General features: G+C 61.4%; 2 protein-coding genes across 2 annotated transcripts in view; one reads left to right on the forward strand and one right to left on the reverse strand.

Annotated features, from left to right (window-relative positions):
- Window positions 1–3,016: 3,016 nt before the first annotated feature.
- Window positions 3,017–16,794, reverse strand: RAB36 (RAB36, member RAS oncogene family). Its single transcript, XM_040251202.1, has 13 exons — window positions 16,678–16,794; window positions 15,931–16,012; window positions 12,039–12,130; window positions 11,451–11,516; window positions 10,947–11,048; window positions 10,286–10,350; window positions 8,878–8,929; window positions 8,174–8,255; window positions 7,861–7,951; window positions 6,278–6,397; window positions 4,612–6,082; window positions 4,199–4,501; window positions 3,017–3,476 (listed from the first exon to the last, which is right to left on the reverse strand). Exons 2-11 carry the CDS (start codon window positions 15,997–15,999, stop codon window positions 6,018–6,020), a joined length of 804 nt encoding a protein of 267 aa, XP_040107136.1. The 5' UTR covers window positions 16,000–16,012; window positions 16,678–16,794; the 3' UTR covers window positions 3,017–3,476; window positions 4,199–4,501; window positions 4,612–6,017.
- A 3,318-nt stretch (window positions 16,795–20,112) lies between these two features.
- Window positions 20,113–26,067, forward strand: part of RSPH14 (radial spoke head 14 homolog) — a 46,898-nt gene continuing 40,943 nt past the window's right edge. The window contains exons 1-4 of the mRNA XM_040251205.1: window positions 20,113–20,148; window positions 21,441–21,698; window positions 22,969–23,071; window positions 25,570–25,688. Of these exons, the coding sequence (XP_040107139.1) occupies window positions 21,500–21,698; window positions 22,969–23,071; window positions 25,570–25,688 (421 nt within the window). The 5' untranslated portion in view covers window positions 20,113–20,148; window positions 21,441–21,499. The remainder of the gene's footprint in view (window positions 20,149–21,440; window positions 21,699–22,968; window positions 23,072–25,569; window positions 25,689–26,067) is intronic.

The following is a 26,067-nucleotide window of genomic DNA, read 5'->3' on the forward strand; positions in this document are numbered from 1 at the left end:
CCCCGCGCTGCGCTCAGCCCGCCTGCTCCCACCGATCTGTCGCGCGCTGCCCGCGCTCGGCGCCGCAGGAAGGGGCGGGGCGGGGCGGGGCGGCGGGCGGGGCCGCGCGCGGCTGATGGAGCGGTGGGGGGGGCCTCTTAAAGAGGCCTCTCCCCGCGCGGCGTTCGTACCTCCAGCTCCCGCCGCTCTCTTGCGCGCCGCCCGCGCTCAGCGCCGCAGGAAGGGGCGGGGTGGAGGGCGGGGCCGCGGCGCGGCTGATGGAGCGGGGCGGGGCTTCTTAAAGGGGCCGCCATCCTCCCACCCCCGCTGCGGCCCTCCCGGCGGTCCCCGCGCCTGGGGAAACTGAGGCCGAGACGGCGACTTCTGCACTCCCGGGAACAGGTGCCCTGGATCCCGGCCAGCCGGGTGGCCCCTCGCGCGTCACTGGCTGAGCGCGCTCCCCAGCGGACAAGTCGCCCAGCGGTCGCCAACGGGCCTCCGGGCGCTGGGTCCCGGAGTGACGGCTGAAGCGTCACGTAGAGGGTCCATAGGAATGTCTCCCCCACCGGGCCGCTCAGCACACACGTCTCCCTTCCTGCAGCCCTGCCTCGGAACTTATCGGTCATCTGCCTCCGAGGGCGACCCCGGCCTCCACTGGGCGCACAGGGATGGGGGACGGAGGCGGACAGCACGGCCCGGCGGGCAGTGAAACGGAGCCTGCTTTTGGTCCGCCGGAGAACTCAGACACACAGCGGAGTGGACCCCGGGGGTGCGGTGGGGGTGGGGGGGGCCCGAGGGCCGAGAAGACCCCGACCAGCCTGCTGGGCGGCACGAAAGGAAATGCGGTTTGTCAGCCGGAGACCCCGGCTAGAGGCCAGGCGCCGCCGGGCCGCTCGCGCCTGCTTCCCCGGGCGCTAACGGGAGAACCGGAATGCACACACACTCCCGCCCCCACCTCATGAGGGTTCTCTTACCCGCCCACCCCTCCAGCTCCGGTGCCATCCAAAGCGCATGCCCTGACGTCTCATCTAGAGGGAACAGAGCCCAGGGCGGCCTGGCTGGGCTTCAGGTCTCTCCCCCGGCGGCTTGTGTGACCTTGGCAGTTCCCCTCCCCTCCTCTCTGAGCCGGCTTTTCTCACGTGGAACAGTGTTGTGAGCACCGTGCGGAAGCTGCTCGGAGGGGGCAACCATAACACCTGTGCTGTTCCTCCCGTGGTCGCCTTTCACGTTGGTGCCCTGGGAGCCTGGCAGGAAAAGCCCCGGGGCTGTGGGGGGGGGGGGGGGGGGGGCGGGCCGGGCAGTCCCTGCCAGGCCCGGCTCCCGGCGGGCGATCCGGTGTGTCCACCCTCGCACTCCTCTGCCCAGCGGACAGGGCCCCGAGGGTAAAAAAAAAAAAAAAAAAAAAAAGCCTGTTTTGTATCTGAGGAAGGAGAGCTTGAGGCCCTGACTTGGCAGCCGGCAGAGCCAGGCAGGAACCCCAGCAGCGTTCACATCCTGAACACCTCTTCAAGTCGGGAGTAACAAACCCTGACCTCCCAGCCCATGGCACACGGCAGCTCACCATCCCATTAGTGCCTTCCTCCGGCACCCCCACCAGTGGATCTGGCAGAACCAGAACCCAATGCCTCTGGAACCCCATTCCCTGGCCGTCAGCAGGGAGAATCCCAAAAGCATAAACCGGTTTTTTTCCCCTTGCTAACCCCCTGAGTTTCCAGGGGGTACTTGTGGGTTCATCTGGGACAATATCATTAAGCACTGGGGAAGAAAAAAATACTTTGGCGGGGGGAGCTGCTGCACCCATCAGTGAAGTGTTCCTCTCTGGTTTGCAGGCCCCCAACTGGGCCCCACCTTAAATTTGTGTGCGTTGGAACTGACACTGCAGGTAGGGTTTGCTCACTCTGTTCTCTTGGCAGAGCAAGTGACTTGCTGTGCACAAGGACACTGCGAGATAGCGGGACAGTTTCTTCTGGCCCCAAGGACATTCCTCTCCTCCCCAGAGTCTCCCCCGGAAGCACCCCTGCCCGGGGTCTCTGCTCCTTCCCCATGAGCTTTCTCATCATCCCTCCCTCCAGAGAAAGGGAGGGCAGAGGAGGAACGTGGGATCCATATCCATTAACAGTCTGCGATCCCGTCTCAGCGTGTGTTCCCAGCTAGATCTAAACTTCCGAGGTCGGAAATCAGTCTGTCTCGTTCCCCAGTGAACACTCGGTGCTTACGACAAAAGAGGTGTTCAGTCGGTCCTGCTCCGGGGCGGGGGAAGAGGCAGTGGTGAGCACAAGGGAGGGAGGAAGGGGTGAGGCAGGCAGAGCCAGGCCGCGGCAGAGGCACAGGAGCTGTGTGAGTGGGCGTCCCAGAGGACGCAGAGGTCTGGGGAAGGCTGGCTGGCGGGGGCGACGTCTGAGCTGGTCCTGGAGATGGGGACGGACAGGCAAAGATGGGGAGAGTTCGGAGGTCCGGGTGTGTTTGAGGAACAGCTGGGTCAGGGGCCAGGCTGGTGTAGACTGCAGGAGGTCAGATCTGGGGTTTCACTCACGAAAACCATCATCACCATCAGTTAACAAACATTTCCATCGCTCCTGATTTTTTGTTTTCCATCCAAAAACTAAAATGGGACAGGAAAGTGGGATGGTCGGCGCTACTTCCCCGTTTGCACTTCCACCATTTTCCGGGACAAAGCTCTATAATTCATTGCAAAAGCTCAAAAGCGCTCTCTCTCATACACACACGCACACCCTCATGTACCCTCAGCAGCGGCCCTAGGGGTTCTTGAACCCAAGACCAGGTTCGCGCAAGCCCCTCCCCAAAGGCTACCTGCTCCCTTTGCTGCAATGAGCCGCTGGGACTCGACAGCCCCCTCTGCTGGACAGAACTCAGAACTTCCGATGCCGCAGAGCCTGGGGGATGGAAACCCGTCAAGGGAATATGACGCTGGAATATTATTTGACCATCAAAGAAAACGCAGTAGCCGTGCATGCTGAATATCCACGAACCTGGAAAGCATTATGCAAGCGAAAAAAGCCAGGCGACACAGGCCGCACCTTGTATGACTCCGTTTACATGAAATGTCCAAGCCTCTGGAGACAGAAAGGCTGGTGGTCGCCTGGGGGCCGGGGGAGGGGGGCGTGGGGAGGGACTGCCGACGGCCTCACACAGCAGGAAGGGGGGCTGCGTTTCGCCGCTTCTCTGCTCTGTGTGCGCCCTCACCCCCACCAGCTTTGGGGGCCAGAGGAGGGCTCCCTTCAGGCGGGGCTGTGGCCTCACGACCCCCCAGCTGTCATCCATCATCCTTCAGCGCCCCCCCCCCGCCCCCGGACACGGGGGTGATCGATGCCGCTGTGCTGTGCTGGAGGGCGCCTGGTGGGGCGCCTGCTGCAGGCCCCCAGCCCCGGCCCACAGTGGGGAGCGGGGTCTCTGCAGGGCTTCACTGGCCGTGGACCTCTCCTCCCCTCTTGGCTGGAACTCCCCCGCCTTCTGCCGAATCAACTATTGATGAAGCCCTGCACTGGAGGGTGGGGGTGCAGATCCCGGTGAGTGCCTCAGCTGCCGTTTCCAGCCTCACAGAGAGTGCAGGGGCCTGGACAAGATGGGCTGGTTCCTGAAGGCCCGGCCGGCGATGTGGTCCGGGCCGCGGCTTCCCATGGTCAGAGACCCAGGGCACCCTTGGGCAGGGGTGGGGGGATGCCACCCTTCCATTGGGGACCAGGGGACAGCGAGAGGGGCCTGTGAAGAGCGGCCTGTGGACGGGAGGCCCCACCCTGCTCCCTCCTGGGGGTGCAGGCTCACACAGGTGGCCGGGGGCCCGGAATGCCAGGGGAATGTCTGGATGAGGGTTGGAGGCCTGGGAGGAGGCCGCGGGACCCCACGCTACTCCCCATTGGCCTGACACACGGAGAGTGGTGGGGAGGCCGCGAGCCCAGGGCTGCTGGGGGCGTGTTGTGTCGTTTGGGGGCCCCCATCTCCCCTGCCCCGTCTCCAGGAAAACGGAAGGCTCAGAGGACGAGGGTCCTCTCTGAGCTGCGGCTGCTTCTGAAAGCTCCTGAGCCCCACACCCGCTCTTGTCTCTGCCCCAGGCCTCCTGGGTCCTGAGTGCCCTCTGCAGCTCACAGGCCAGGAAGGCCCGTCCCCGCCCCCCACCGCCCCCCACCGCCCCCGCCTCAGGTTTCTATCTGCGTGACTGTGAGCGGAGCGGGCCCCCCCGCCCATCGCCACGTCCCCTTACCTCCATCTCAGGTGACCTCAGGCGTCCGGCTCACACGCCCAAGGCCCTCAGGAGCCCACGGTCCCTCGGGAGAGGCCTGTGTCCCATCGCCAGGCTGAAGGGGGTTCTGGACCCATCCGAGGCCCCCGTTTCCTCCAGACGCCTCGGAAGTGCTTGCACACAGCCCTGCGTCGGCGCCCAGACACTGTCTCTGTGGACTTGTGGGATCAGTGGGCCCACGGCCGCTTCAGAAGAGACACCATAACAGCTGGACACACGCTGGGGGCCACGGGAGGGGAGTTTCCCACCAGGCAGCTTAGAGGGCTGGCTGCACACGAGCCGATGGTCCTGGCTCAGGGGCCTGTGACAGCCGGACACAGTCCCCGGTGTGGGGTCGGGGGCGGGAGGATGCCAGCCCACCTGAGCAGACTCACCCGTCCCGACGCTGTCTCTCGTGTGCCCCAAACCCGGGCTGGGCGCAGCCAAGGTTGAGTCTGGTGGGCCAGCCCACGGGAGGCCCAGCTAGGTCCCAAGCGTGGGAAGCTGCCGCTGTGAGGACCGTCACCTCAGTGAAAAGAAGCGAAAAGCCGACTGTCCCAGGGCTGGGCGGCCTGAGTGGAGTCTGGCCCGTCTGCAGGAAGTCAAATCTACATCCCTGAAGGGATACACAGGCTCGCCCAGCCTGGGAGGAAGAAGGCCGCCCGGGGGGCCAGGGAGAGGCCACACTGGTTTCACAGCAAACAAGGAGCAGGAGGCCTGCACTGCTTACGTCGGGCCCACGGGGGGCGCCTCCCTGGAGGCTGAGCCCTGTGCTGCCCCATCTCACAAGGCGAGTTTGCAGTTCCTGCGGGAGTGCTTTATGCAAAGGAGTACCCTCTGTCTACAAGAAGGAGAGCTGAAGACGTGCAGAAGGCGGAGCGAACAGAAGACGCAGAATTCCCCCGGCCACTACCCACCAGCTGCCCGAGAAACGCTTGCGGTCCCCGAGGACGGAGGCCAGACGTGCGCCCACCCGTGGCCGTGGGGTGGGGGCTCAGTAGGCCCCGTGGAGGAGCCCTGGGCGGGAGCTGGGGCGGGGAGGCCGGGGCGCCCGCCTGTTCCAGGGGTCAGGAGGGCTGTGGAGACGGGGAGCCCGCCTGCAGGTGCTGGAGCACCTCCAATGTGCTGCAGACATGTGGGGCCATCACGGGGGTCCCCGGAGACCTCCGTGTGGCACCTCGTCCCCAGGCGAGTGGGAGAGAGGGCCGGGGCTGGGTGGGGGTGTGCCTGGCCCGTTCTGCCCATCCTCGGCCCCTGACCCTGGGGGGCAGGATGTCACAGGTCATGGCGGAGCCAGAGGTGGCCCCTCGGTGGCCAGAGAGGGGACCCGCAAGTCCATGGCGAAGGCACGGTGGACGGCGAGGCCCAGCGCTGCTCACAGAAGAGTCGGGGCCGGGAGAGAAACCCGGCTTTCCCGGGGCTTCCGCTGACGTCGGCAAGTCCCACTCACCTGGGCCCCTGAGATGAGGGGGACTCTGAGGCCAACCCAGGAAGGCTGGGGAGGGGCCTGGGGAGCCCCGACTGTGCCCGGGGTCTGGGACCTGGGAGACGACAGGTGCTGTGCCTGAAGTCCTGAGCCTCGGTGGCTGGGGCTGATGGGCAACTCTGTAGGTGCAACTGGCCTTCCAGCATGGGCCCCTGGGAGGCAGTGAGGGTCTCCTCTGGCTCCCGCCCCGCCACAGAGAGGAGGAGGCGGGGGGCCCTGGGGCTCAGCACAGGGGAGCTCTGCGTCCCCCTCCGTGCCACAGATGCACCACCAGCATGCCTCGTGAAGGGTGGGGAGGCCTCTGCCGTAGCCTGGCTAACAACAACTCGGGCTAGAGGACCTCCTGTTGTCCAGGGTCTCGAGTGGCCATCCCTCCATCCCTGCAGCAAGAGGAGAAGTCACCTGGTGTCGACCGGGCACCTGAGCTGGCCGGCAGGCGGGGGGCCTGCAGCCGGAGGTCAGCGGGATGGGAGAGGGGCCCAGACAAGCCAGGCAGAGGGTCGAGTCTCGGCAGAGGTTAGTGGATGCAGATGTTGGGTGTGAGCCCCTCCCCGGCCTGGGGGCCCTGCACGTACGGATGAGGTCCCCGCCGCCGACCTGCAGCGGGGCGCTGCTCCTCCTCTCCAAGTCCTGAAGTACCGAGCGCTCGAAGGCCAGGGCTGCCACGCGGCTGAAAAACGCCTTCACGTTCTCCCCTGCGGGCACGGGACAGTCATGACCCCCGCCTGCAAGCACCCTGTCGGGGGCGGGGGCAGCTGGTGGGGCAGCTGGTGGGGCAGGAGGCAGGACGCTCCCCTCCCTGTGCAGGGCATGGGCTCACTGCCCGGCGATTAGCCCTGGCCACTCCTGACAACCTCTGAGCCTTGGTTTCCAGGCATCTAGTCTTTTAATCGGGCTTTCCAGGTGGCGCTAGTGGTAAAGAACCCGCCTGCCAGTGCAGAGACTTGAGTCATGGGTTCCATCCCTGGGTCAGGAAGATCCCCTGGAGGAGGGCATGGCAACCTACTCCAGTATTCTTGTCTGGAGAATCCCATGGACACAGGAGCCTGGTGGGCTGCAGTCCATGGGGTTGCAAAGAGTCAGACATGCCTGAAGCGACTTAGCATGCACTGTTTCAATCAATGGCAGCTGAACGCCCGCAGGCCAGGTGCTGGGCTGTGCAGAGATCACAAGTGGGCCTGCTTTCTTGTCACCTTTTGCATCTGTCCAGCGGGCAGCCACGAGGATTAGCGCCCCTACGTGGAGCCTTTCGTGCCTCCTCCTCCAGGAGGACAAGGCCACCCATCGGGGCACAGGGCCAGGGGAAGCCCTCGACACGCACACTGCATTTGTGCAGTTAACAACCTATGCAACCACACAAGGCGGTCCTGCTTGGTCCATAAGGAGCTCTCTGGGAATGGGCTGTCACTCCAATAAGAGGGTGGGTTCTCACAGACTTGGGGGTGCCCTCAGGAAGGGGCAGAGGGAACTGGGCACGGCCACTGAGGAGGTGGTGCTTCCACCTGCACCCCGGGCAGGCATCCACAGTGGCCCCTCCCCTGGGATAAGGACTCCGAGGTACAATTCCTGAGTGCCCACAGCCTTGGCGCCTGCGGTGCGCCAGACACTGTGAGTTGCTTCATTCCCCAACAACCTGTTTGCAAAGTCTGTTCTTTGCTTCTGTGCATTCGCTCGTTTTTCCTCAGTGAATCCTGTCTTTTATCATAAAAAGCGTGTTTTGCATTAAAAATACAAGAGTGATGGCATCGCCCCACTTCCCGGGTGAGGATGCTGAGGCTCAGAGATGTTGGGGGCTGCGGTAAGCGGCGCCCGTGGGTGCGGTCAGCTCGGGCGCCGGGGAACCAGTGAGGCCGGGCAGCCTGGGAGGGGTGTGGGTGAGAGCCGGCGGGGGCGTGGCCGCTGTCTCAGCGCCTTCTCTGAAGATGGCTGGGGAAGGGAGGGACCCGTCAGCGGGCCCTTCCGGTGCGCATCTGTACAGCGGGCAGAGCTCGGCCAGCGGGCTCAGCCGCGATTGGTTGAGGCCGTGCGTGCTACGCCTTCAGGCAGGAGTAGGGGTCTCCCTGGTGAGCACGGCTGTGCCGCTCCTCCCGCCACGGGCTGGGCCCCCCCGCCCCGCCCCCGATAGCCAGGCCGCGGCGGCAGCCCCACACCCACTCACCGGTCTTGGCTGACACGGACCAGTACTCAGCCTGCATCTCGTTGGCCAGGCGCACAGCCTCCGCCTCCGCCTGCTGGCACGCGGCCCCTGACTGGGGGAAGCGGCCCTGCTGACCCAGCACCCTCGTCCCCCTCCCCGGGCCCCGCGCGCGGGGACGCCCGGCCTGGGCACCCGCTTGGAGGTGATCCCGGGCGGGTCTGTGCTCCAGCGTCCCTCCCTGACTGGACGGGGATCGGGGACCCGAGAGCTCCCGCCTCGGCCCTGGGGGTCACCCTCTGCTCCGCGTCCCCCGAGGCCGCCTGGCTCCGCTCACCAGCAGGTCCTTCTTGGTGCCCACAAGGAACAGGAAGCAGGCGCCCGGCTCGTTCTCCCTCAGCGCCTCCTCCAGCCATTGCCTGGAAGGCGGGCGACGGGCTGGGATGGACCCACCCCACCCCGAGCAGCCGAGGGAGCCCGGAGCCCCCGGGGCCGGGGATGCCGCGAGGGGATGTGGACAAGGGCGTCTCCAGTGGGTGGGGACGCAGGAGCATCAGGGACTCGGAGCCCCGTTGCGTCCCGCACCCTGGGTCCGTCCTGCGCTGCCACCACCAGGACTGACCAGCCCGGCTCCCCTCACAGGGCTGCAGACGCAGCTGTGAAAGCCCCAAACCAAAGTCGGGGCGGGGGCTCTGGCCCCTCAGCCAACGACCCCCGGCTCTCACCCAAATCTCGGCCCGAGACAGCTGGTGCCCAGTGGTGTCCCCGCGCCTGGGGCCCAGGAGTGGTGAGGACGCCAGGCCCTTCCCCCCAGACTGGTAAGGCTTTCAAGCTGAGCCCTGAAGTCAACGCGGGCCGCCCTGCACTGGCCGAGGAGAACAGCAGCCGAGCCGCCGCCGCCCCGTGGACAGCTGGTGCCGACCGGCCAGCCTGGTCCCCTGCACGCGCCGTCAGGCTCCAGCTCGTGACCCAGGGTTGGGGAGCCCTCCAGGCAGCTTCCCGGCCCAGGGAGCCCACAGGGGCCACCGAGCCCGGACTTGCCTGCTGTGCTCCAGGGTCTGCACATCGGTGAGGTCAAAGGCCGTGATGATCACTGCGTGCATGGGGGCGGGGGGAAGCCGGGGGAAGCCGGTGAGCAGCAGGGAGGCAGACGGTGTGACCAGGGGGCTCCCACACAACTGTCCCGGGGGGCCCCTCAGGCACGCAGCCCTGGAGCCGTGGCATGGGGACCCAGGCCCCACCCCTGTGATCCGCACCCAGCAGCTCAGCCGCAGTGGGGCCCAGGGAGGCAAGGTGAGCCCCCTGCCTCAAAGTTTCTCTGCCTCTGACGGCTGTGGGGCGCGCGGGAGAGGCCTGGACCGCTGAGAGGTCAAGCGGCCTCCCCGGCCGTGACCCGGCGGGGACCGACCATGGCCACCTCGGGCCCTCAGGGTGGCCAAGGGGATTAAGCTGGAGCAGCGGTGGGAGAGCTCTGGGACCGACTTCCCACGCTGGCGGCTGGGGCTGAGCGGCCACGAGTGCCAAGCAGCTTCGGGCCGTGGCGGAGAGGCAGGCTCGCGGTGGGGGGACCCGGCAGTGCAGCCCCCGCCCTCGACTCCTCTGTCGCTGCCCTGCCTGCTCCCACGAGCCCTGGGTGGCCGCACGCCGGCCGCCACCTGCTCCGCCCGGCCTGGGAGCCGGCGTGAAGGAGCACGCTGGTGACGGTGGTAACCGAGGCCGGGCGGCTGCCTGCCAGGCTTATTCCTGGGGGTGGGGGCGCACACCAGCCCCCCACCCCGAGAAGAGGCCACCGTGGGCGTGGCAGAGCCGTTACTCCAGCCCACAGCTTCCTGGCTTCGCTCTGCTCCAGCCTTCGTGAGCATGTGGCTTCTGACAGCAGCAGAGTGGATGCGGCTGTGCCTCGTCGCCGGAGTCTGGACGGGACGCCTGAGACCCCGGGCCCCCGCCTCCCACGGGAACCCTCTTCCTCGTCTTCCTGGTCTGGGTAGGGGGCTATACTGCCACCGCCTGCCGCCCGGGAGGCCTGCCGCCCGGCTGGGGGCCCTCAGCATGGAGGCAGAGGTCAAGGAGCCCCGCTGGTCTCCACGGGCTGTGTTGGGGTGGCGGGCGCCCCCTCTCCTCCCCTCCGGCCAAGCCCCGGCCCCTGCTCTTGAGCCAGCCCGCTCTTCTCTGTGGGGTCTCTGCCCAAACCCTCCCCACCCTGAGCATCTTTCTGAGCTGAAACTGGGGCTGAGACCTTCAGTGGCGGAGCACGTGCCACCCAGGGCCCCCTAGAGCGTGTGGTGGGTGCCCGCCCAGGCCCGGCTGGAAGGCCAGGACTGGCCCCCTCATGCTTCCTCCGTGGCTCTCGGAAGACCCAGCTTCTCAGGGTGAGCCTGGCGGGGAATTCACGGGGACCCCCAGCTGCACGTGGTTGAGGCCCCGCCGATGGCATCAGCCAGCCACTCACCCTGGGCACCCCGGTAGTAGGCAGATGCGATGCACTTGAACTTCTCCTGCCCTGCTGTGTCCCAGCTGTGCCGTGGCCGAAAGAGAGGGAGACCAAGAGGCGGCAGGTTTAGCTATGCTCGTGGGGTCTCAGCCAGCAGGCTCGTGGGACCCCCCGGCGGGAGACCCAGAGCCCTTCCCAGCGGCACGGATATTGGGAAGTGCCTGCTGCCAGCCCCCACCTGCTCTTGATCCCTTCCTAGGGTGTGCCCCCCGTGGGGTAGGGAGAAGACAGACAGACGGAGAGAGGCGGGGGAGGCGAGCAAGGGCAGGGGTAGGGGGATGTCCGGCCCCAGGACGGCCTGGGGGCCACGTGACCTCCGATAGAACCTCGAGTGCAGGGACCAGTTTTGGCCCCATTTTCCAGGCTTGAAGAGCGGCTCAGAGGCCTCAAGTGACTTGCTGGAAGCCATGCCCAGGCCCGGTGCGTGGGATCAGAGGGACACGAGGCGCATGGGGTACGGGGTGTGGGTGTGCCTGGGGCCTGGGTCTGCAGAAGCAGGAAGCCCAGCCTCACACAGCTGGCCGAGGCCTCCTGCTCCCTTCCTGGGGCCTTCCCCGGGTTTTCCGCAAAGCCCACCGATGACCGTCGGGAGACGCCCAGGCAGACGCCAGCCACTTACATCTGAAGGCTGAAGGGGGTTCCAGCAACCTCAAAGCGCTCGATCTCAAAGTCCACCCCGATGGTGGCCTTGTAGTCATGGTCGAAGACATTCTTGCAGAACCTGTGGGACCCGGGAAGCTGTCAGAAGCCACGTGTGGGGGCTGCAGGCCACGGGAAGCCCACCCACGCGGGGAGGCCAGGTGGCGGTGGTCACAGAGCCAGGCCATGGGGACGGGCCACAGGCGGATGGAGCCACCAGCAAGAGCTCCGTGGCAGAGGCTGCCGCAGCCAGAGGCCACAAGTGGGGGTCAGGGTGGGGAGAGGCCCATGCCCGCCGGCAGGGGGCGGGGGGACCCCCTGACCATCGCCAGGCTCCCGGGAGGCCACGCTCTCTGCACGCCTGCAGTCTCCCCGATTTCCTGCACCCCCTCCCAGCGGCCACACGGCCTCTGCTGTGACCTGGGGACTGGGCCTCCCAGGCAGGCCTGACAGCAGTGCTGGGAGGGGGTGGCCGGCCGCGCACCTGTGGATGAGGCTGGTCTTGCCCACGTAGAGATCGCCGACCACCACCACCTTGGAGAGTCTGAGCCTGAGAGGGGCATGGCGTGGTCTCGCAGGCGTGGTCACGAGGGGATCCTCACGCACACGGGCCCCTCCTTCCCCGCGGTCCCCACTCGTGACGGAGACAGGCCACCCGTGAGATGCTTTGCGGTGTGTGCCCCCCTCGCTGGCCCAGGGGAGGGGCAGAGGGCCTCCCTTTGTTCTGGGGCCTCTGTGCCCCTGACCCCACCAGGCCCACGTCCCTGTTGTGAGAATCAGAAATGTGCACCACGGGAGGCTGAGTCTTGGGCTGAGGGGCAGGCGTGGTGGGGACTCAGAGGCAGCCCCGGGGCCCCAACACTAAGGCTAAAGCCCGAGGAAACAGCCGCGCTCAGACCTCAGACACCGGCCTCCCCAAGGGCAGAGATGTTCCTGGGGCAGGTGAGGCGGGATGACCGGCCCAGTGGTGCCTGGGCCGGCCGGGCTGGCACTCGCGCGGTCTGCTGTCCGAGGCGCGCGTCTGCCTGCACATGCTCCTCTCCCCACCCTCACCCGCGGAGACAGCGCTCACCCTACGGTCCCCGTGTTCCCACGCTGGCAGGCGGCGCTGACCTGCCTGTGGAAGTGTTCCCGGAGCTGCAGGCAGGCGGCGGGCGTGTACCACTGCAGAGAGACAGACAGGCGGCCATCCCCCTGCGTAGCTCCGGAGCAGGAGCTGGTGGCTTACTTCCCAGGGTCCCCTCCCTCCCCTTCCAAGCCTCCGTCACGTCCCTCCTTGCCAGCGCCTCACAGGCTCCAAGGCTCTAATGTGCCAGGGAGCCCAGGTGGGGAACAGAGAGCTGGGTCTTGTTGGGGGAGGGGAGCTGTGCCCTTGCTGTGGGTGCCTCACACCTCTCTCCCCTCTGGTGAGAGGAGGGGCGGGCTGTAAGGACCCTTTTAGCACCAAGACCCTCCTTCGCTTTCTACTACGAATTTGATGCTGCTTTCGTTTTTTTTTTTTTAAATATGCATATTCGTGCATGTCCTAGAAAGCACTTGCTTCGTCCACACTTTTCGGAAGGCAGGACCGAATAGTGGCCCGAGAGCACGGACCCCCAGGTGCTGTGTGACCCTGGCCAGTTGCCTCACGTCTGGGAACTTCAGTTTCTGCATCTGGAAACCCTCCGAGACTTGGGGGCGTGAATGAGGTCGTGTTTGTAAAGCCGCCAGCGCAGAGCTGGCCTGGCAGATGTATACTGGGTGCTCAGCAAAGACGCCCTGACACTCGGGGAATGCACGTTTGTTCTATAGGCTGAAAAAAAAATCATATTAAACAAACAAAGTGAAAGTCGCTCAGTCGTCTCCGACCCTTTGCGACCCCAAGGACCGTAGTTCCCCAGGCTCTTCTGTCCGTGGAATTCTCCAGGCAAGAATAGCCATTTCCTTCCTCCAGCAGGTCTTCCCGACCCAGGGATCGAAGCCGGGTCTCCCTCATTGCAGCACATTGCTTACCCGCTGAGCCACAAGGGAAGCCCAAACAAACGGTTTTGCGGTAAAATTGGCCGAGGCTAAGTGTAGGGCGTGGCCGGGGCATGGGCGGAGCCTAGCTGCAGACGGCCGCTGTGCTTTGCAGTCCGATTGGCCGAGGCTACGTGGGGCGTGGCCGGGGCGTGGGCGGAGCCTCGCTGCGTTCCGCAGCTTTGCTCTGCCGTGGCCGTGCCGCCTCCGTCGCCCTGGCCCGCGGCCCTCTGCCCTGGCCCAGCTGCCCCCTCGCCCCGTGTGACTGCACCAGGGCAGCGAGGAGAGGGAAGGAGCTTTGCAGAGGGCGAATGCGGGGCCTCGTGGAGCCCATGTCCTCAGCTGTGCGGTGGGGGCACTCTCACAGCGCCTCTTGGTCTGCGGGCTGCAGGGGCAGACGGGCAGCTCAGGCAAGCGCCCAGCCCAGGGCCACGGCCACGCGGAGGTGGGTGGGCCTTCTTCTCGGGAAGGCTGGCTGCTTTTCTGTCCGCTTCTCTCCCTGTCGGCATCAAGTCGCGGGAGGTGATGCGGCGGGTGAGGGATGCAGCGCGACCGAGACACGGCGGTCAGGAGAGGGGGCCCAGCACTAGTCCAAAAGCAATAAGGAATCTGGCCGCGCGGTGCGGCAGGAAGAAAGCAGCCAAAACCCGACACAAAAAAATGAGGTTTAACTGGTGATGGTAATAAGCCAATGGAAGGACGCAGCCTGGGGCCCGCCAAGAGGAGGAAAATGTAGAAATGTTGGGGACAGAAAGAAGAGGGGAAAGAACAAGATAAAACGATGCAGTGGGTCCCAGATTCTTCCTAAGAGAAAAGCTTTTTCAAATGTACTGTTTTTGTTGTCCTGAATAAAAGCTAGGAATTTCTTTTCAAGAAAACTTACAGATTAAAAATAACTTTCAGGTGTTTTTTTTTTTTTATGGTAAAACTTTCTGATAGACAATATTAATTCTATATCACATTGATATATAGCAGGTTAATGCATAATACGGGCTTCCTAGGTGGCTCAGTGCTAAAAAGTACACCTGCCGAGGCAGGAGATGCAGGTTTGATCCCTGGGTCGGAAAGATCCCCTGGAATAGGAGATGGCAACCCACTCCAGTGTTCTTGCCTGGAAAATTACGTGGATGGAGGAGCCTGGCAGGCTACAGTCCATGGGGCCGCATAAAGTTAGACATGACTGAGCGACTGATCACGCACCGCACCACTCGGGGATACAGATTAGAGAAGTGTGCTAAAGAAGGCTGGTGGGCCCTGCACACAGGGAGACCAGACATGGGGGTGAAGGAAGGACCGGCCTGCCTGACCGCAGACTGCTCAGGCCCGAAGTGCTGTGGCCCCTGGGGTGCGGGTAAACCTGGCCACAAGCAGATGGCAGAGAATCTCACCTTCTGTGGAAGCAGAGGTGCCCCAGGCTGCCTCCCAGGGCAGGGGACAGACAGAGCTTGGAGTCAGCCATGGTCCGGTCAAGTCTGGGCTCCCCCACGCACAGCTGTGTGACCCCTGGCAGACAGCCCTCCCTACCTCTCTGAGCCTTGCTGTCATGCTCTGTAATTGAGGTCCTTCATCCCATGAGACCTGTGCCAGTCACCCCTCCCTTCCTTCAGCTCTTCAACCCCTTCAACCCCGGCCACCACTGACAAGGGAAGCAGTTGCTGGGCCTCTGATGAGATGGAAAGTCTTTCGAGGACCATCCACCAGTCAGAGGCACCAAGGCTTTCTCTGTGCGAGCTGGAGACAGAACTCAGAAGAGAGGAAGCAGGAGACGGGGAGGAAGAACCGCCGCGGACCCCAAGCACCCACAGTCTACCCTCCTCCCCCGCTGGCCTGAGCACAGATTTCAAGACTCAGAAGGGAGGCTTTCTCCCGCACACAGGGCGGCGACCACAGCAGGGTCTCACGTGTGTGGAAGCAAACACGCGTGTGGAAGTGCTGCTTCTCTTCTGCACCTTTCTCACAGCTGGCGCTCAAGCACTTACTTTGGCCCTTATTACGCATCAGCCTGAGAGGTGCTGTCTCTCCTGCGCCTGTTTCAGGAAGCAGCACTTGCTGTCTTAAGTGGCCCCCTCTCGCGGACATCGTGTTGTGTCTGACCTTCTGTGTTACAAATTGCTGCAGACCCTGGCCCTGAGCAGTGGCGATCAGAGGGTAGGTGGAGCCTCTGCAGGGCTGGGAGACCCTGGTCCTCCCCCCCACTTCAGGTTGTATGGATTTGTGTCCCCTGCTACGATTAAGGATGGATGTTAAGATAGATGTGAGTTTTTAGTAGGGACAGAGGGCAGAAGGGTAAGGTGTGAGAACCTTTGATTTGGTCCCAGGAAACTGGAGGTACTGTTTGATAATATAATTTTAAAATATTGATTGACTTTTGGCTGGGTTGGGTCTTAGTTGCAGGCAGGATCATTGTGTCTTCACAATGGGCTTAGTTGCCCCAAGACATATGGGATCTTAGTTCCCGGGTCAGGGATCAAACCCGTGTCCCCTACATTGGAAGGTGGATTCTTAACTACTGGACCACCAGGGAACCCCTGATAATGTAATAATTATAATGAGAAAAGCAGCAACCACCACCTGGGCAAGGGACCCGTTTACTGTGAACCAGGCGTCCAGCGTGAGCAGAGCTGTCCTTGCGGGCCAGCAGCTCTGAGAGGTGGAGTAACTTGTCCAGGGTCACACAGCTTAATGACACGCAGGTTCACACCACTGTCTGACTGCAAAGTCTGTGCCCTTAACCTCCACGTCACACTGCCTTCTAGTGTCACCTTTCACCTGCCAGCACACCTTGGGCAAGTCCATGCCAAGCTTCTCAAGAAGTCTGCTGAGTCTCTGGGGTCTATCGGCAAGGGACTGGCCTCCCGATTCACCTGCCTTGCTCCCGGGGGTGAGCGAGGTGGGGAAAGCTGGGTTGAGGGCACGCTGTCCCTGGAGCAGTGCACACATCAAGGGCTGGCCTAAGGCCTCCCTACCTTAGGGAAGCTGCTGATGACGCGGTCCCGGCTCACAGAGGGCCCCAAAGGTGTCAGGGAGGACCTCATCCTTCCAGGAATCCTGTGCCCCCAACAGGGGGAAAAGAGGGTTAGGGAGTCCCTGGGGATTCCCCAGAGTTGATGCTGAACACGGCTGTAGCTTTGAAAACAGTCCAAGCCTCCTTCTCTGTCGGGAATGTCAGGGGCCATCTCCCCGTCCGCAGGCAGTGTGTGCAGGGGGTGGGGCTGCAGGCCTGCGTCCCGGCCTGGGAGGGCTGGAGACCTTGGCCTGCTGCGAGCTGTCCTGCCGGGAGTGGCCCCTCCCTGAGCTCAGTGCTGGGCTCTGAGTGACTGTGGCACAGCAGGGACCCAGAGTCGGGGCAGAGGAAGCAGAGTAGGGAGGGGGTTCCCACTCCTGGCCTCAAGGGATGACGGCTCTGGGTGCGCCGGGCCCTTAGGGTTCAGCCCACAACCTTTCCCAGAAGCACCCCACCCGGCCTGGGCCCCTCCCGCCGATATCCACAGGCCCGGGTCTCCTCCTCCCGGTCAGCGCCCTCCCCACTGAGTGGCCTCGATCGAGGCCTGTAGTCCTCCGCATCGGATCCTCCCTCTCCGGACCAGCTCTTGGGGGCCGCGGTGGGCGGTCAGGAGATGAGGAGCCCCGGGGGCCCTGGCCGCGTTCAGATCGTGAGGTGGGAGGTATCACACGGGCTGGCGAGGGTGACACCCGAGGGGAGTCTGACTGACCTGCGGCCGCTGACACAGCTCCTGGCGCTGCCTAGTCCGGGAGGATCGGGAGGCCGCGATCACCATGGCAACGAGCACCCCGCGGGACCCGCCTGCGTCCGACGAATCCTGGACGCTGGGGGCGGGGCTCACAGCCGAAAGAGTCCCGCCAGCGCCCGGCACCGCGATCACCATAGCAACCAGAGCCTCGCGGGAGACTGGGACGCCGACCTAGAGAGGCGATCACCATGGCAACGAGGGCGGGGGCTGATGGGCGTGGTCAGGGCGGCCAGAGGTGGGGCCTGGGCGGGGCTGACCGTGGAGAGACTTGCGCACCTGACTTCCGGACGTCACCATGGTAGGGGAGAGGATTAAGTGTTTATTTTCATAGTATGTCAAATATGAATTTTTTCTGGTCATCTAAGTATTTCGTGTTTTGCTTTATATCTAGTACGAGATCCCTTGACTCCTTCCCATCACATCCCATGTCTGATCTATCAGTAAATCCTGTGGGTTCTACCCTGAAAATTCGACCAGTATCTTCTCTCTCCATCTCACTCTCACTGAGCTCGCGATGGTCCCAAGCATCCTCGTCTTCTCTCCCCTTAACTGGCCTCCCCACCTTCCATCCTCGCTCCTACCCTCTTCCCAGTTCAGCGGCCCCCGGGGACCCCTCGTTAAGACACAGATGAGATTATGTCAGTCCGGCTGCAAACCCTCCGGCGCCTCCTCATCGTCCTCAGAATAATAAGTCTTTCCAGGAGCCCAAGAGGCCCCTCGTGATTTGCCCCATTTCTTCTCTTAGCTCGCCCCCTACTGCTTCCCGCCTCCCCACCCCCGCCCCCGACACGCTCCACTGGCCTCCTTGCTGTTCAACACGCCATACACCGGGGATGCTTGCTCTGCCTGTCTCCTAGGCCTGGAATGCCCTGTCCCCAGACAGCCACGTTGCTCAGATGTCACCTCCAGATGAGACATCCTATTGATAAAAGCTGCATCCTTCCAGCACCTTCTGCTCTATTTCTCCCAGGCACTTCCTGCTTTCTAACAGATTATATAACTTCCTGTTCGTGTGGACGGTCTGTCTCCCCCCACTGAGCGCAGTGAGAGCAGGGGTTCAGCCCCTCCACTGACTGCGTCGGCAAAATGCCTGCACAGAAGCAGCATGGAGGGAGTGTTACCTGAGGGAAGGAATATTGCACTTTTTAAGGAAGGTGGAGAACACTGTTTGAAGGATGCTGCCATTACATTAAAAGGCAAATAAACTGTATTTACTTGTATCAGTGTAGTGTATCCCTGGAAAGACTCCAGTGGGTCCTACCGATGAGGACAACGCGTTGGCTGGGGACCAAGGAGGGAAGGAGACATATTCTCATACTCTTGGGATTTTACTCTATGTGCATATATCATCTATTTGGGAAATAACTCAAATGAAAAGAAACATTTGGAACTCAGAGAATACAATAACAGCCTCCATCGGGGCCCTTCGGGGTCAGCCGCCTTTCCCAGATACCTCCTCCTTGCTGTAGTCGTGGCTAAGACAGGACTCTTGCAATAGAACTGCGGCAGAGTGCCTGCAGTGACAAGGGATGGCCACGCCTCCCATTTCCTGACCTTCACCTGCACAGCTCTGAACCTAATGATGCCTGAATATCACAGGCTGGCTTCTAGAGCTCATCCTACAAAATTAATTTCCGTAATTAATGGCTGTGTAAAGGCTGACCTGAGTCACGGAGCTTCTGTGAGCTAGTTTCTGTTCGCAGAGAGAGGCAGGCGGGGCTCGACAGCCTCCAGAGGCGTTTGTGAGATGCTAATCACAGAAGCGAGAAGGTAGCTTCGGAGAGAAGCGCAAAGGAGGGGATGAGGGCACTGGTGATGTTCTCCTGGTGAACCCACGGCACTCATTCTATTTTTGGTCTCACAGGTGAACACATCTGCTGCACAGCATGCTGTGTATATGTTTTCAAAGATAAGAAAAAGGAGATTGAAAATCAGACAATGGAAGGACGATTTTACAGAAAGACTCTGTAACCGAGGCCTGGGAGATGAGTTCCCAGCTTTGAGAACCTACTTGACTCAGCTCCCTGATTTCACAGGGAAGGATTTGCCTAGAGAGTCGGAACTAGACCTGGAACCCCCAGCCCAGGGCTCTCCACACCACCTTCATAAAAAAGCTCAGATGCTCTGGGTTAGAGAGACCTTCACGGCTTGGTCCCTTGAAAGACAGCGGTAGGGACGGACCTCCATGGCACAGTACGGGGTCCACGGCACAGAGATGGAGGCCAGTTACCTTCGTCTCAGAGCTGAATGTGCTGGAGGCTGATGCTTGGTGCCTTATTAGTGGGTTTCACTGCTAAGGGCCCAGGCCTTGGGGTGAACTTCCCTGAGTTGCTTAGCTTCCTCCTGTGTCTCAGTTTACCCCACTGTAAATGGACTATATACTTCAAGGGGTTTTTGTGAGGATCACATGGGATGGTGGAAGTACTTTGATTACAAAACTTGACTCAAACCCATGAACCATGCACTTCTGCACTTACTGAAACCTCCTGGTACATCCCTGGAACTGGTGGGGCTGGGGGTGGGGTGGGGGTTGTGCTGTGGAGCAGGGGGATGGAACCAGGCCCATGTGGGCTCCAGCCTCAGGGAAGTCTGCCGGGGGAAACAGAGGAGTAAGCAGAGAATCAGAAGAGGGAAGCGTGCGCTGGGGTAATTGAGCTCTCAGATCACTTGCTAATTTGGAGTTGGGGAGATGCTGGGCTTCCTGGAGGAAGAGTACGCCAAGCTGTGTCCTGAAGGACCAAGAGGTGGCTAGCAGAATGTCACAAGCAGCCCAGCTGCAGCAAAGAGTTAGCATCTGGGGGAGTAAGAATCCAGCATGGATGGAGGAGGCCATCACCCAGGGCCTCCAGTGGCAGGCTAGGAGTCTGGACTCTGTCCTGAGACCAGCGGGGAGCCCTGAGAGGGTTTGGTGGAGGTGACGGCTCAGTCTGGCTTGCTTTCAAGAATAACTGCTCCTGCCAGCAGTGCGTTGAGCCCGCTGCAGGGTCGGACCTGCGTCCTCACGAGCCAGTCAGCTTGCCGAGGAAGGAGCCGAGGCTAGGGCTAAGCAGTCCTGGGATCGGGCCTCTGTGATTCCGAGAAAGCTGCAGAACCTCTTTGAGATGCTTGTCCGTAAAATAAGAGAATGCATCGCCTCCCAGGCTTACGCTGAGAATTAAAGGCAAGTGCCCAGTACAGAGAAAGGCGCACACAGTCACTTGTCTTCCCTTCTGCATTACGAACAAAGCTGAGCCCGCCTTTGTTCCCCCACGGTAACCCCGGAAAATAGCACCAACCCCACTTTACAGCCAGCTCTGGCCTGGGGCCGTTCGCGCCTGCGCGGTGGGCGGCCCGGTGTGCGGAAAGCTGCCTAGAGGACGCCGCCCAGGGTCGCCTGGCAACCGGGTTGCCTGGCAACGGGCGAGTGCTACAGAAACTCACGCGCTGAGGCAGGTGAGCCGGCGGCCACAGATTGGGGGCCCCTGGGACAGAGGCTCCCCCAGACTCACCCAGGCCCGATCAACGGAGGCCGTGCCCCTTGGAGGGTGGCAGGCGCCCAGCGTTTGTTTCCTGCCCGGGCAGCCCCGATCCCAAATGGCCGGGTCCCACCTCCTCTTCCATCCCCACCTCCTCGCCTCCTTCCCTAATTACCTGCTGCCAGGAATCCAGAGTCCAGTTCACCAGCTCTCTTAGTGGGGTGGATTCCCACAGGGCTGGGGCTTGTCACTGCCAAGGAAACGCAGTCCCAACCACCATCCGCATAATAATAATGGCAGCCAAAGCATCTACACCCTGGTGAGCTGTGCTCCATTCTCAGCGCATATACCAACTCTGGGTGGGGCTGGGGGCTGGGGGTGGGATATCGTCGTCTCCCTCTCAAGCTGCTTGTTTAGGGCCACCCGTCGGCTTGGGTCTGGAGCCCATTTCTAACTACTCAGCCACACTGCTTACAGTTTCTCCAAGCGTGTGTGTGATAAAAAACAAGTCACACTTTAACCTTGATTCCTTCTCTGCGGATGTGCTGGAGGCACCCGACTGTGGGTCCCTGATGGGTGAACGGCCCAGACCTGGATTAGGACACTGGCTCCTAGCCTGGCTCATGACTTCCAAGGCTCCTTGTCCTGGAACCGCAATTTCCTCCCGGGTCATAGGACTCCCCACCTCCTCCTGGGGTGGCTGAGCTGCATATTAGGCATTGGGGGCGCAAGATAAGCTCTAAATGGACCTGTTCTATCAGTGTTTGCTTGTTTGCCTTAGTGTGTCTTTTTCTTTTTTAAAATTCATTTTCTTTGGAGCATGCTCAATTTACAACGCTGTGTTCGTTTCTGCTGTACAGCAAAGTGAACCGGTTATACACATATCCACTTTTTTTAGATTCTGTTCTCATATAGGTCATTGCAGAGTACTGAGTCAACGTCCCTGTGCTACCCACCTCGTCCTTATCAGTTATCTACTTTATACACAGTGGCGCATGTATGTCAGTCCCAATCTCCCGATTTATCCACTGCCCCCCCCCCACCCACCCACCCAGTTACCGTTTCTCAGTGCCTTTGTCCTGAGACCCAATCTCTATAGTTCTCGGGAGAACACTGGAGTTTGCGGTCTGGGCTGCCACTTACCTTTGCTGTGACCTTGAACAAATTCCTTCACTGCTCCCAGTCTCCGTTTGCTCATCTGTAAAATGGGAGTAAAAAAATGCCAGATCACAGTAGCAGTGACGATGACGTCTGGGTTCTTTTAACCAGCAGTCTCCTTGGAGCTTTGCTCTGAAAGCTCCAGAGTCTCCCTGAGCAGGCGCGGGACGATGGCGGACGCCAAGATCTCCATGTACCTGCCCCCCAACGTCAACCCCACTCAGGCTGCCATTGCCTACGGCTGCCGCGCGCTGCCCAAGCTGAACGAGGAGCTGCAGTCGGATGACTTGCTGACGAGGCAGAAAGCCCTCACGGCTCTGTGTGACCTCATGCATGACCCCGAGCACGTCTACACAGCCATTAGCATCGGTGAGCGGGTTGCAGCCCAAGGGACCACGACTGGGGTCTGGATGGACAGACGCAGAGCAGCTGGAGGGTTGGGTGGGGGGTAGGTGGGGGGAGCTGACCTGGCCCCTTCACAGGAGCCCTCGCAACCAGTCCGTGGGTCCTCAGCTGGATGCCACCAGTGGTCAGCCCCTCTTGCCAGGACTCAGCCCAGTGGCCACACATTCTCCAAAGAGGCCTGTTTATCTTTCTCGTTTGCAAGGCTGTCACAGAAGCTAGGCGCTAGCCCTCCTGAAGCCACACGGAGGTGGGGACCTCTGTCCGTTTCCTCCCACATTCCTAGTTACCCGTATCTATGGGGCTTCCCTGGCGGCTCAGTGGAAAAGAATCCGCCTGCCGATGCAGGAGATGTGGGTTTGATCCCTGGAGAAGGCAATGGCACCCCACTCCAGTGGGAAATCCCAGGGACGGAGGAGCCTGGTGGGCTGCAGTCCACGGGGTCGCTGAGGGTCAGACACGACTGAGTGACTTCACTTTCACTTTTCACTGTCATGCATTGGAGAAGGAAATGGCAGCCCACTCCAGTGTTCTTGCCTGGAGAATCCCAGGGACGGGGGAGCCTGGTGGGCTGCAGTCCATGGGGTTGCACAGAGTCGGACACGACTGAAGCGACTTAGCAGCAGTTTAATCCCAGAGCGGGGAGCAGGGGTCCCGACCTGGCCTCGAAAGCTGGGTGGAGCTTCGGCAATAAAGGCTGTGATTTAATGAGCCCGACTCCGGGCCGGGACCACGCCGAGCGCGTGCACGCCCGTGTTTATCTCAGTCCTCGTGGCACCGGCCCGGTGAGGGAAGGAGCCTCCTTAACCCAACAGAGAAGAAACGGAGTCTCAGCAAGAAGGACTGTGAGGCCAGGGGGCGCCCCACAAAAAGGCAGGATTTCTAGGCGCTCGATCTGGCGTGCCACGGTGTAACCCTCTCAAGGGTATGCCACGGCTGGTGACAAGGTTGGACTCTGACTTGCAGTGAACCCTGGGGAGGGCCAGGAGGGCCGGCACCAGCGAGCCCCATGCACAGAAGTCGGGGGGCGGTGTGGAGACGGTCCCTGGGGTGAGCCTTTCTGGCATCCAGAGGCCCCGACAGTGACTCTGAAGCACTCGGTCGCCCACACGGCGTCCCCACGCCCGCAAACAGCAGAGCCCTGGTGCTCTTGACCCCAACATCGGCACACCCGTCTACTTCCGGGTCAGCCGGTTTCTGAGCCTGGAGGACACTCATCGGTGCCTCTGCCCCGCAGGCTGCCTGGAGAGCCTGAAAGCCTTGCTGAAGGACACCAACGCCCTGGTGCGCATCAAGACCACCGAGGTGCTGTGCGTCATGGCTACCCACAACGTGGGCAGGTGAGCCTCGCGCCTGGGCCCCTGGCCACGCTGAAGCTGCCGCCCGCACGAGGAGAGCGGATGACTGCGGGGGCCTGGCCCCCGGTCACTGTGGGGAGTTACATCTTATGGAGCTGACTTACCGTCAGGGAGACTTGGGGTGGGCGCCCAGGCGCTGAGAGGAGAGGCCTGGACACCTCACTCGGGGCGCAGGGAAGGGCTCGGCCACGTGGGGGACCCCTGTGACCTCCTCCTCCCAGAACGAGGCTGACCTCAGGCAGAGCACAGCTGGGCACTTCCTGTGTGCCAACCCCGGGCCAGGCCTCACACCGAGCTCTCTCTTAGGCCCGACTGCAGCCTGGAGACCCTCACCAGGCATGACCGGGCCCAGCAGTGAGGCGGCTAATCAAATGGAATGGTTAAAAAGCCAGAAGGGGGAGAAAAGCGGGGAAAGAGGGACTTCTCCGGTGGCCCAGCGTTTCAGCCTTCACCTTCCAATGCAGTGGGCGTGGGTTTGGTCCCTGGTTGGGCGGCTAAGATCACATGTGCCTGGTGTCCGAAAAACGGAGACCTAAAGCACAAGTCATATTGTAACAAATCTAACCAAGATTTTAAAAATGGTCCACATTAAAAAAAAAAAGCCAGGACAGAAGCCGTATGTCCCCTCTCAACACTTGGTCTGTGTTTGCCGCCGTGCGAGTTGTGTTCCCGGCAGCAGCAGCGCCGCGTGTACACTCCACTGCGTCTGACTTCTGCGACCCTGTGGACGGCAGCCCACCAGGCTCCTCTGCTCCTGGGATTTCCCAGCAAGAACACTGGGGTGGGTTGCCATTTCCCCAAGGGGTCCTCCTGACCTAGGGATCGAACCCGCGTCTCTTGCGTCTCCTGGCAGGCAGGTTCTTTACTGCTGAGCCACCTGGGAAGCCCAACCACCACCGATCAAACCTGTGCCCTCGGCAGTGAAAGCTCGGGGTCCCGACCACTGAACCGTCAGGGAATTCCCCACACCGTTCATCTTAAGCCCAAACCCCTGAACGATTAGGCAGCCGCCAATCCCTGTGCCCAGCAGACCATGTTTCCCGTCATCTTTTCTGCTTAAACCACGCCTGTACCATCATGAATCAGTAGCTTCGCTTCTTCAAAGTTAACCAAGAACTCAGACATTAATGAAGTAATCTGCAGGCCAGACCCTTCTAGAATCTTTACAGTCATCTCCCTACTGTTTCAGACGCTCATTTTTAAGTATTTCTAAAGTATTCAACTTTGTTTTGACAACGAAGTTTAAAAAAAAAAAGAAACCCAGAAACTAACAACTCCTCTCAGCGAATTGGCTCAAAACCATGCTGAGTCCGCTCAGCCGGGTCTGACTCTTTGCGACCCCGTGGACTGTAGCCCACAGGCTCCTCTGTCCATGGAGATTCTCCAGGCAAGACTCCTGGAGTGGGGTGCCATGCCCTCTTCCAGGGGAATCTCCCCATCTTCCCCACCCAGGGATCGAGCCCGAGCCGCCTCTGACTCCTGCACTGCATGTGGGCTCTTTGCCGCTGAGCCGCCGGGAAGCCCTTGAATGGGCTTACCAGATAGTTAATGAACGTATGTCCTTATGATGACAAGCACAACAGGCTTATGTGGGTTTGGAGGGACGGGCCTGCCCTGGACGGAGCACACGTGTGTGTCCGGCAGGTAGAGAGAGCGCGGTCAGCCCAGCCCAGTGCTCAGGGAGGTCGGCCTCTGGCTTCTGTCGCCCGGAGTCCTCCACCACCACTCAGGCGGGCTCGATTCCAGGACCACCGCAGCCTCTGCCTTCTCCCCAGAGGCTGCAGGGATGCAGTCTGTCCCAGCCAGCCCGGGCTCAGGCTCCAGCGGGTTGGGGTGGGTGCGGACCCCCTGCCTCTAGGTTCTTACTGGGTCCTCTCCGGGCACAGCCTTCAGTTCAGTTCAGCTCAGTCGCTAAGTCGTGTCCGACTCTGTGACCCTGTTGCCTGCAGCACGCCAGGCCTCCCTGTCCATCATCAACTCCCGGAGTCTACCCAAACTCATGTCCATTGAGTCGGTGATGCCATCCAACCATCTCATCCTCTGTCGTCCCCTTCTCCTCCTGCCTTCAACCTTGCCCAGCTTCAGGGTCTTTTCCAATGAGTCAGCTCTTCACATGAGGTGGCCAAAATACTGGAGTTTCAGCCTCAGCATCAGTCCTTCCAATGAACACCCAGGACTGATCTCCTTTAGGATGGACTGGTTGGATCTCCTTGCAGTCCATGGGACTCTCAAGAGTCTTCTCAAACACCACAGTTCAAAACATCAATTCTTCAGCGCTCAGCTTTCCTTATAGTCCAAAGCTCACATCCATACATGACTCCTGGAAAACCCACAGCCTTGACTAGATGGACCTTTGTTGGAAAAGTAATGTCTCTGCTTTTTAATATGCTGTCTAGGTTGGTCGTAACTTTCCTTCCAAGGAGCAAGCGTCTTTTAATTTCATGCCTTGGCCATGTCTAAATCTGACTTTTCTTCCCCAGAGAGGGCTTTTTGGAGCACAATGTCATCCAAGCCCTGTCCTTCCTGCTGAGCGACCCCCAGCCAGCCTGCCGGGAGAACCTCTACGCGGCTTTCAAGCACCTGGCCCAGGTGCCTGCAGGTAAGCTCGCCAGGGGCGCGCAGGCGGCCCAGGGGCCCTTCTCCCGACAGGCACCTGCCGTGCCGATCACAGTTTACAGCACGTCATGCTTTCATTGAGATACAGCATACCTGTTAGATGGGACTTCCCTGGTGGCTCAGACAGGAGAGCGTCTGCCTACAGTGTGGGAGACCCGGGTTCGATCCCTGGGTCGGGAAGATCCTCTGGAGAAGGCAACGGCAACCCACTCCAGTACTCTTGCCTGGAAAATCCCATGGACGGAGGAGCCTGGTGGGGGTCGCAAAGAGTCGGACATGACTGAGGGACTTCACTTCCACTTCTCACCTTCATACCTGTTGAAAAGGCCGACGTTGTACACGAACGCTTGGTTAGCTTGTAC

Source organism: Oryx dammah, unplaced genomic scaffold (assembly GCF_014754425.2).
Source record: "Oryx dammah isolate SB20612 unplaced genomic scaffold, SCBI_Odam_1.1 HiC_scaffold_12, whole genome shotgun sequence".
Classification (NCBI taxonomy): domain Eukaryota; kingdom Metazoa; phylum Chordata; class Mammalia; order Artiodactyla; family Bovidae; genus Oryx; species Oryx dammah.